Source organism: Eurosta solidaginis, chromosome 4 (genome assembly GCF_040869045.1).
Source record: "Eurosta solidaginis isolate ZX-2024a chromosome 4, ASM4086904v1, whole genome shotgun sequence".
Taxonomy (NCBI): domain Eukaryota; kingdom Metazoa; phylum Arthropoda; class Insecta; order Diptera; family Tephritidae; genus Eurosta; species Eurosta solidaginis.
Genome location: NC_090322.1, coordinates 195,520,549 through 195,531,561, shown reverse-complemented (window position 1 = coordinate 195,531,561; position 11,013 = coordinate 195,520,549). Strand labels below are relative to the sequence as shown.

The 11,013-nt window shown below is 38.7% G+C and overlaps 1 protein-coding gene across 1 annotated transcript; it reads left to right on the top strand.

Annotated features, from left to right (window-relative positions):
• The first annotated feature begins 5,539 nt into the window (after positions 1-5,539).
• On the top strand, positions 5,540-6,981 carry LOC137247765 (putative nuclease HARBI1). The gene is made up of 4 exons (XM_067778716.1): positions 5,540-5,652; positions 5,925-6,342; positions 6,401-6,545; positions 6,605-6,981. Exons 1-4 carry the CDS (start codon positions 5,540-5,542, stop codon positions 6,979-6,981), a joined length of 1,053 nt encoding a protein of 350 aa, XP_067634817.1.
• Positions 6,982-11,013: the final 4,032 nt, after the last annotated feature.

Sequence of the window (11,013 nt, the reverse complement as noted above, 5' to 3'; positions counted from 1 at the left end):
CCACAGCCAGTCCGTTGCCCTTATCTCATATAGTTCGTGTTTTCCTCAGGAGATAACCCATGCGTCGTTGTAAGGAGCTCTCCGCCTCACTTATATCCATTTTGGAAGCTTTCCTGGCCATCTCATCTGCAAATTTATTCCCTTCAATATTTGCTGTGCTCAGGGTCACAACAAAGGAAGACATTGAGATGCTTTATGAGCGCCAGCTAGGCTCGACACCTCCGCACGATATTCGACTTTATAACGTTGAATTCCAACGGATTTAAGGCAGCCTGGTTGTCGACAAAGATCGTTACATTGATTTGTGGCACCGTATTATCCTGTAAGATTGATCTACCTGCTGAGCCGTTTGTGAAGATTGTAATGCCCCTTCTCCTGTCTATGCCTTCCTCCCGTTCCTCCCTTGAAGGATAATCTTATTTTCTGTACCTGGAAGTCAAAAACTATCGTAATATGATCGATTTAAGACGTTAGGTCAGTTTAGGTTCCGTCTAATCGTTCCCTTGTCATGTCATTATTTAAGTCGTAGAGCTCCTTTCGCGGTACATCCCTTCACGAAAACTTGTAGAAGCATCAAGTGAAAAATTCGTCTAATCCTTCCTGAGATGCGCTGCTAACTCCTGGCATACCCAGGAATGCCAGCCATTGCACCTTTCCAACCGTATGTTGATTGCTCTTTTGTCTAGCGCCTCCACCCGAATGACTGTGTTGTACATGCCATGGATGATATGCGGTGACAGTCCCCAGTTCGTCCCGAAAGCCCTTTTTCAAATGTAGTATGTCGCCAGAGCTTTCCTTGACCTCAGCTAAAGGTTACTTTTCCAGCGTTATTTGATGTCGAGTATAATGCCAAAATATTTGGCTTCAAACGAGAAATTTATCGTTATGCTGTTAAGCATCGGTAAGCAAAATTAGATGATTTTTGTTTTTCTTGTGAACAGGACAAGTTCCGTTTTTTTTTGGTTTACCCCACCCTGTTTTGCCCTGCCCATAGCGAAATGCCACGCAAAGTGCCGGATCCATGTGCCCGCTAATCGTTGGCAGGAATCTTCTTGTGATCGGAATCACTAAGTCATCGGCGTATGCGTCTACCCTCGTTCCTTTCGCCCTAAAGATTTCTAGAGTTTCATTAGCCACCAGTATCCAAAGAAAAATCGATAGCACGCTGCCCTGAGGTGTGCTTGTGGTAGCCATTATACAAGCAGAGCCAGCTCTTAAACTTGCTTTGACGGCCCTACTCCTGAGCATACAATGGATCCATGTGGGTCTAAATTTAGGCTCAAGTTTTTAACCGTGTCGTCTTGACAATTTTTGGTTATAAATGAACACGAGCTCCCGCGAAACCAGCTTTCTTGCGAAAGGCGTGTTACCCAATTCGATAGAATGAAATTTTGGAGCCCAATTGGCAGAAAAAAAGTGAAACGGTCTATTGTACTTACCTCCTTAGGCTATCCAGACCAAGATCAGCTCGAGCTCGAGTTGACCGACCATCATCAAACCAAAGCATGAACAGAATTATAAATGAACAAGATAAATCTAGAATAAATCAAACACAAACAAGTAAGGAAGGCTAAGTTCGGGTGTAACCGAACATTACATACTCAGTTGAGAGCTATGGAGACAAAATAAGGGAAAGTCACCTCGTAGTAAAATGAACCTAGGGTAACCCTGGAATGTGTTTGTATGACATGTGTAGCAAATGGAAGGTATTAAAGAGTATTTTAAGAGGGAGTGGGCCATAGTTCTATAGATGGACGCCATTTAGGGATACCGCCATAACGGTGGACCAGGGCTGACTCTAGAATTTGTTTGTACGATATGGGTATAAAATGAAAGGTGTTAATGAGTATTTTAAAAGGGCGTGGGCCTTAGTTCTATAGGTGGACGCCTTTTAGAGATATCGCCATAAAGGTGGACCAGGGGTGACTCCAGAATTTGTTTGTACGATATGGGTATAAAATGAAAAGTGTTAATGAGTATTTTAAAAGGGAGTGGGCCTTAGTTCTATAGGTGGACGCCTTTTCGGAATATCGTTATAAAGGTGGACCAGGGTTGACTCTAGAATGCTTTTGTACAATATGGGTATCAAACGAAAGGTGTTAATAAGTATTTTAAAAGGGAATGGGCCATAGTTCTATGGGTGGACGCCTTTTCGGGATATCGCCATAAACGTGGACCAGGGGTGACTCTAGAATGCGTTTGTACAATATGGGTATCAAATGAAAGGTGTTGATGAGTATTTTAAAAGGGAGTGGGCCTTAGTTCTATAGGTGGACGCCTTTTCGAGATATTGCCATAAAGGTGAACCAGGGGTGACTCTAGAATGCTTTTGTACAATATGGGTATCAACCGAAAGGTGCTAATAAGTATTTTAAAAGGGAATGGGCCTTAGTTCTATGGGTGGACGCCTTTTCGGGATATCAACATAAACGTGGACCAGGGGTGACTCTAGAATCCGTTTGTACAATATTGGTATCAAACGAAAGGTGTTGATGAGTATTTTAAAAGGGAGTGGGCCTAAGTTCTATAGGTGGACGCCTTTTCGGGAAATCAACATAAACGTGGACCAGGGGTGACTCTAGAATTTGTTTGTACGATATGGGTATCAAACGAAAGGTGTTGATGAGTATTTTAAAACGGAGTTGGCCTTAGTTCTATGGGTGGACGCCTTTTCGAGATATCGCCATAAAGGTGGACCAGGGCTGACTCTAGAATTTGTTTGTACGATATGGGTATCAAACGAAAGGTGTTAATAATTATTTTAAAAGGGAGTGCGCCTTAGTTCTATAGGTGGACGTCTTTTCGAGATATCGCCATAAAGGTGGACCAGGGGTGACTTTAGAATTTGTTTGTACGATATGGGTATCAAACGAAAGGTGATAATGAGTATTTTTAAAGGGAGTGGGCCTTAGTTCTATAAGTGGACGCCTTTTCGAGATATCGCCATAAACGTGGACCAGGGTGACCCAGAACATCATCTGTCGGGTACCGCTAATTTATTTATTTATGTAATACCACGAAGAGTTATCCTTCCAAGATTCCAAGGGCTTTTGATTTCGCCCTGCAAAACTTTTTCATTTTCTTCTACTTAATATGGTAGGTGTCACACCCATTTTACAAAGTTTTTTTCTAAAGTTATATTTTGCGTCAATAGACCAATCTAATTACCATGTTTCATCCCTTTTTTCGTATTTGGTATATTATTATGGCATTTTTTCATTTTTAGTAATTTTCGATATCGAAAAAGTGGGCGTGGTCATAGTCGGATTTCGGCCATTTTTTGCACCAATATAAAGTGAGTTCAGATAAGTACGTGAACTGAGTTTAGTAAAGATATATCGATTTTTGCTCAAGTTATCGTGTTAACGGCCGAGCGGAAGGACAGACGGCCGACTGTGTATAAAAACTGTGCGTGTCTTCAACCGATTTCGCCCTTTTTCACATAAAACAGTTATCGTCCTAGAATCTAAGCCTCTACCAAATTTCACAAGGATTGGTAATGTTTTGTTCGACATATGGCATTAAAAGTATCCTAGACTAATTAAATGAAAAAGGGCGGAGCCACGCCCATTTTGAAAATTTCTTTTATTTTTGTATTTTGTTGCACCATATCATTACTGGAGTTGAATGTTGACATAATTTACTTATATACTGTAAAGATATTAACTTTTCTTTTAAAATTTGACTTAAAAAAATTTTTTCTTTAAAAAGTGGGCGTGGCCGTTCTCCGATTTTGCTAATTTTTATTAAGCATACATATAGTAATAAGAGTAACGTTCCTGCCAAATTTCATCATGATATCTTCAACGACTGCCAAATTACAGCTTGCAAAATTTCTAAATTACCTTCTTTTAAAAGTGGGCGGTGCCACGCCCATTGTCCAAAATTTTACTAGTTTTCTATTCTGCGTCATAAGTTCAACTCACCTACCAAGTTTCATCGCTTTATCCGTATTTGGTAATGAATTATCGATTTTTCGAAATTTTCGATATCGAAAAAGTGGGCGAGGTTATAGTTCAATATCGTTCGTTTTAAATAGCGATCTGAGATGAGTGCCCAGGAACCTCAAAATTTACTCAAGTTATCGTGTTAACGGACGGACGGAAGGACGGACATGGCTCAATCGAATTTTTTTTCGATACTGATGATTTTGATATATGGAAGTCTATATCTATCTCGATTCCTTTATACATGTACAACCAACCGTTATCCAATCAAAGTTAATATACTCTGTGAGCTCTGCTCAACTGAGTATAAAAAGAAACTACAAACAACTCAGTGGAAGGAAAAGACTATAGGAATTGGCGTTTATAATATCACACAAACATATGTAGCCATTACTGAATGCTAGAACAAACATACATACATATATGAACGAAAGACTTAAATAGACTAAAGACTAGAACGGACAGCATGTATATATATAAATGGCAGTAATTGTCGTCGAAGCAGCTGCAAACCTGCAAAACTCTTTCTCAATTCATTCTCTTTAGTTTCGATATAAAAAGTAATTGGCGGATGCAAAAGATCAGGTTCAATATCATCATACATACATATATACATACATATGTATGCGCATACGTTAGTTCTTTAGTTAGCAAATACAAGTTTGTAAAAAATAGACGGGGCGTTTTGTTATATTTATAAAATGGAGTAGAAATTATAGAGCATATAAAAGGCAATTCATTTTCTTTGGACACATTAGTAGACGCGCTTCTATTCGCTTGTTTCAAGCGTAAAAAGGGATAATGACTCCGTCAGATAAAACAGAAATTGCAAGCTATGGGTAGGGCAGATGGCATGCATCGCGAGAGCATTAGTATTGTAACGAATTTTGGGGAATTCTGCTTATTTCAAACCTTATGCTAACGTTCGAATCGCTAAACTGTTGAATAAATCACTCCAATATTCTGTATTGCGAAATGGTCTTTATTAGCCTACTTTGGGAGTAGTAAAATTATACTTCACTTCGCAACTAATAGAGTGTTTAAATCAAACTGATTAGTCATGCCTCAGCTAGCGCTGCTTTTACACTCTCGGTTTCCTCGTTCACCCATTTCTCCTAAGGTCTAGTAATTTCGTGAAGTTCATGCTTGGTTATCAGCCATATACGTGTATATGTGTAGTTTGTAGCCATATGCGTGTGTATATGTAAGTACTACTTCGGCTGATGATTACATGTGTTTGTGAGTATCTCTTCGTTGCCTTGTATGTATATGTGTAAATGATTATTGATTTGTTTACGTATATAGGAGTGACTGCTTAGTATCAGCTTAGTGATGCTAATATTCGTCACAGTATATAATCGCCCCTATTATGGTTGTCAACGTTAACTGTCACTTCGTATCAATGTCGACATCACGTCGTATCAATATCAACGTCACGTCAATGCAATTCGGGTATTTACTTCATCAATGTATTGACGTTGATCTGTTATCGATAATTTCATAGCAAAACTAACATCCTTATGTTTTTAACAATTTTTTACTTACAATTTGTTTTGGTTATTTCGGCTTTTTATTAAAACTTGTGTTTAAGGATGTTTTTTGTGGAAAGTTCAGATTCAAGCGATGAGGAGAGTAAGGAGATTTTGCTCCTGAAAAGAAGTGAAATGCGCCAAAGATCTGACATATTTAATTTGCCAGATACGAAGTAAGTATTATATTTGCCCATTGCAATTTCTATTGGTGCATAAGTGAATATTACGGGCAAAATATAAAGATCTTGTTTCTAAACTTTTGTGAAGATATTAGTGGATGATTAAATTTCCCATTAGTACACCAACAACGACTCCTCTCCATCCCAGAGCGGTGTGTACTAATGGAAAATATAATAAAATTGTTGGGTGTTTGCTAAATTGTAATCAACCAACTTTCATGTTTATATTTAATTTATTTCAGATTTGTTGATTATTTTCGGTTAAGTAAAGCTGCTTTTACGTACGTTCTGGAACAAATAGTACCATTCATGAAAGTAGGGAAACGACCAACAATTATATCTAATGAAATAAAGTTAGCAACAACACTACGCTTTTTGGCACAAGGCTCATACCAACTTAGTGTTGGAAATGATTTCAACTTGGCCTTATCTCAACCCACTGTGTCCGCAATATTGGCGGAAACATTTGAAGCTTTGGAGCAGGTAATATGCCCCCTGCTCATAAGCTTCGAAATGTCCGAGGAGGAGCAAACCAAAGCAAAAATTCATTTTTACCAAAAGGCAGGGTTCCCTGGCGTAATAGGATGCGTGGATGGAACGCATATTAAAATTTCGGCGCCCACTAAGTCGGACCAAAACCTGTACTTTAACAGAAAAGGGTTCTTCAGCTTAAATGCAATAATTGTAAATTGAAATTTTGCCACTAGTTTATTTAATAGGTTTTGATAAATTTTACTTATAGATTTGTGATCATAAAATGAAAATACGGTACTTCGATGCGCGATATGCAGGCTCATCTCACGATTCTCTCATATGGAACATTATTTCGGCAAAACAGGTATTACGTGAGCGTTACGATTCTGGAGTGTGCAACGCTTGGCTATTAGGTAGAAAAAACAGCATATGTTTAAATTGAAGTTAACCAAAACAAAGCAAACATTTACAGGTGATGCAGGCTACCCTCTGGAACCGTATTTAATGACGCCCTATAGATCAACTTCAGAAGGAAGCGCTGAAGCCATTTATAACAGCAAGCATGCCAAAACTAGAAATATAATAGAGAGAACCATTGAAGTACTAATAAATCGATTTCGCTGCTTACTCGGTGCTCGTCAGCTACATTATAAGCAGGAAAAAGCAATACAAATAGCTAACGTTTGTGCTGCCTTACATAATCTTTGCATTGACTATAATGTAGAAGCATCAAGCTATGATTCACCATCCGAAGCTGAAAATGTCCAAGATGCGTTTGAAGTTGATGTGTCTGAAGACTTACGAAGCATGGAAGCTTCGCAAATACGAATTAAACAAAGTTTTTTGTAATTCGTTTTTGTATGATTTTATTAAAAAATATAAAATACTACGGTTTTTTGTGCATAAAACAAAAATATTTAATGCAATTATTTAAAAATGAAACATTAAATAAAAATATGCTTTCTTAGCATGTATGTATGTAGTCCTCGGGACAATAGGTACAAAATTTTGTAGGAAAAAAACTTATAAACTATAAACTACATTTATGTTCTTTGCACATATTCAGTCTCTCTGAGGTCTTCATTGACCGGCCAGTTCAATTCAAATAAAAAAAAATCAATTCAACATAAAACCATAAAAAAGGAAGTGGGTAATATATACATCTCTAAAACTATATATGCATCTATTAATTAGCTTTCTTATTTTTTGTTTGTTTGTTTTTGTCTTATTGTTATTATTTCTAACTCAGCCTCTTTTATTTTCATTTTAATATTTTTTAGCCTCATTTCAGTTCGGTACAATTTCTCTTCTCTTTCTTCCTGCCTTTCCATTATCTTTAGTTTTTTTTACTCTATTTCTAACAGCTTATCAAAAGTGCCGTATTGAATATTTTCTAACGAATTTATATTCGCCCCTATTTCTGAAAGAGTTGTCGACATTCGTGTCAGGACACTCTCTTGCATAGCAGTGTGGTTTTCTAATAACATCTGCCGCTGTCTGTTTGCGCGAACACGACTTCTCCTGCTAGTATGAGGTAAATCTGCGTTCTGCCCAGCTTGAATTGTGGTTCTCCGCAACATTCTCGTTCACTGGAGCTCGACTCTCTTCTGCAGAAACACTACCGGCGTTGGTGTTGAGCCCCGTGGTACCATCGAACTCCATCGTTGTGAAATCTACCAATGGAGCTGGAGAATCTTCACGTACCACTTCTTCGACACTCAGCCACTTCCACTTTGGGGAACACCCTGAGCCACTCCTTTCGGGTTAAGCTGCTTGCCGAATTGAAGAAGATTGGCAACCTGCTCCTCCAATGGGCTCAGCACCAATTGCCTGTAGCTGCCTCCTCCTGTGGCACGGCACTCTTGCTTGTTGTGCACGAGTTTTCTTTTCACTTTGCACTTTAATTCTCTCCAAACCTTTAAATTGACAAAAAGTTAAACCATATAAGTGTAGAAATGAGCTGTTTTTTACCTTTTGCCAACCCTCACCATCTCTGAGTGGTGGACCGAGAGCATTTAATGCAGTTGCAATACCCTGCCATTGGGCCTTAAAATTATTTGGAACTGTCCCCTTGGTATAGCCCTTAGCAAGGGCGGGATTCTTTTCCAACTCTGTAACAAGCCGGGCAAATTGGTTGTTGTTTGTTATTTTTACCATTTTCTGAAATTTTATAAAAACTAAGCAAATAAAATGTATATAAAAGTATAAGTCAGATTTATTTTACCAAATTTTTAACAGCAGAATATTTTATTGCACGCTTGTCGTCACCAAAAACTGTGTTGACAAATTTTATGTTGACACGCGTCAATAGAATATCAATATTGTTGTGGTCAATACCAAAACGGCATCAACGCCCGTCAATAGTTATCGACTTTGACAACCCCGATACCAATTCATGAGCGTCGACACTATTTTTGACAATATTGACAACCGTAATAGGGGTGAATATTCCAGCGCTCGCTTGGTAAACGCAGCAATCGACATTCAAATACCCGCATTGAGGAAGTGTATCGCGATATGCTTTTACATATGACTGTAATATTTGTACAACATAGATTCGCTGAACCTGTAGGGGAAGTATTGTACGAAATATCTAGGAATCATTCTAGACAGTAAGTTGTCATGGAAGCTCAACGTGGAGGAGGGAGTGTAGAGGGCCTCGACGGCACTTTATGCATGTAAAAGAATGCTAGGGTGTACGTGGGGTCTATCGTCCTCATTCTCTTTTTGGGCTTTCACAACGATTGTAAATCATATCCTATACTACGGAGCCCTTGTTTACGGAACCGCCACACAAAAAAGATTCTACATCAAAAAATTAGAGGGGGTATGCAGGCTATCAATGCTTAGCACTACCGGAAATATGAAACGACCACGACGGCTGCACTGCATGCCATTCTGCTCAGTCCACCTGTATACCAGGTGGCGAGGAGCATAGCATCAACAACTGCAACGAGACTTAATGACTAGCGGCAGCTTGAGCGGAGGCCTTACGACCATAGTAGTATTGCGGAATCTAATATTGGACGAATAGACTACTTAATTCCGTACCTGAGCTTCGAAGGGGCTCATAGAGCCATTATACAGGTGGATGGTTGTCGTAAGGCTGCCAAAATGGCGGACGAAGCGATGCACATGTACACCGATGGTTGAAAAGTTATGGAAGAATTTGGGTCTACGGTATACTGTGCTGATCCGGAAATAAACAGATCCTAGAAGATACCAGATCACTGTAGTCTTTTTCAAGCGGAAGTAGTAGCCGTAACCGAAGCAGTAGCAACACTTCAATAAAATAGCTTAAACCGTAGCCATATCAATTTATATATTGACAGCCAAGCAGCAATTAAGGCAATAATCTCGCATAGCACAACATCTAAAAGTGTGTTAGAGTGTTAGCAATCCCTGGAAAGAATCGGGATAAGGAGAAGCATACACTATATTGGGTCCCATGGCATATGGGAATATATGGAAACGAAAAACCGGATGAACCAGCTAAAATGGGCGGATCATCCCAATAGGATTGGGCGAGATTAAGGGAAGTCACATGATCGGGCTCTAAAGTGTCGAAGTTCATGTGCAGGTTTTACAACCTGAGACTAACAAATTTACTCTTTTATCATAAAAAAGGTAAGACGGGTATACTGACTGGACACTGTCTTCTGACGTCATAAGCTTTCAAATTAGGCCTAGTTAATGATAGCCCATGTAGGAAGCGTGGGATGGAGGTGGAAACGATCAAGCACGTTTTGAGCTCGCCAAGCAATTTAGAGAGATACAGCTATCAGATCTAGAAGCAGCAAGGGGTATATGTCCTAGGAAGCTTCTAATATTTGTCAAGAGCACGGAGTTATTTTATAAGGATTCTTCAGTTTGTTCGTTAAATAAACTTTTGTTGACACTATCGACTCGTTCCATTGCCAGTTCAACCTAACCTAACCTTGATATGGCTATTATAGCAGCCAGTTATTCGGTCTATACCGAAATATTATAACGTTGAATCTTTTAACCTGTGTCTCTACAGTGTAAGTTCATTCATGAGGTTAATATGAACATTCGCTTAGTGTAATAGATTACATCTTTTTGACTGAGTTGTAAATGCAATTTTGGTATGATGATCACTCTTAAGCAAGTTAACCGCATTTTTAGTTCTTATATTGCTTTAGCGGTGATGCCTCTGAAAAAAATTGTATTTTGACCTTCACCCATCAATCATGAACAAAAACTTAGTTTTAGGGTAGAAACACTTTATAGCGACACAGAGCCGTATTTAGAATATTGCGGTCATGGTCAATAATTGGAGAGGCCGGTTAACATTGTTTGTCCTAATAACAAACAACTCCGTTGAAATAATCATAATGCGAATTTGACTGAATTGAAAACCAACAAACCTGATTCGTTGATTTTACTACCCTCATTTCATCGGTGCACTTACGGTTATTTATAATGATCCTAGCAGATCCACCGACGTTGCTCTGCCCTAACTTTGGTTTATCTGCATGATTTTTAAGAGGTTTTTATTACCTACTCCCCCTCTATTGTGCTCTTCCTTTTATTGTCTCATTCTCTCTTGCGTCTCTTTCTCCCTCTCCGTACTTTTTTCACCTTTCCCTCTCGTGTCCCCAACTCTCTCTGACTCCCTCTCCTTTCTCCGCTCCCTGTATGTCTATATTTTCGTCTAACTCTATCTCTTTCTCAGTCTCAGTTTGTCTCTATCAATCATAAAAAAATTTTAATAGAAGAGAATGTTTCAAAATATGTGTGCTCGTTTAATCGATTTTGTTGCATAAATATGTGAAATCAAAATGAGAAGAAATGAAAACGCATACATACTTATTACATGCTTTCGCTAACTGGCCTTTTTTCGGGATTTGATCTTTTTTT

Bases quoted from the DNA above. Each gene is read 5' to 3' on its own strand.
- LOC137247765 (XM_067778716.1), top strand. From the start codon at position 5,540: ATGTTTTTTGTGGAAAGTTCAGATTCAAGCGATGAGGAGAGTAAGGAG. The intron at 5,653-5,924 runs GTAAGTATTATA...TTTTCGGTTAAG, and splicing joins TTTAATTTGCCAGATACGAA to TAAAGCTGCTTTTACGTACG. The intron at 6,546-6,604 runs GTAGAAAAAACA...AAACATTTACAG, and splicing joins GTGCAACGCTTGGCTATTAG to GTGATGCAGGCTACCCTCTG.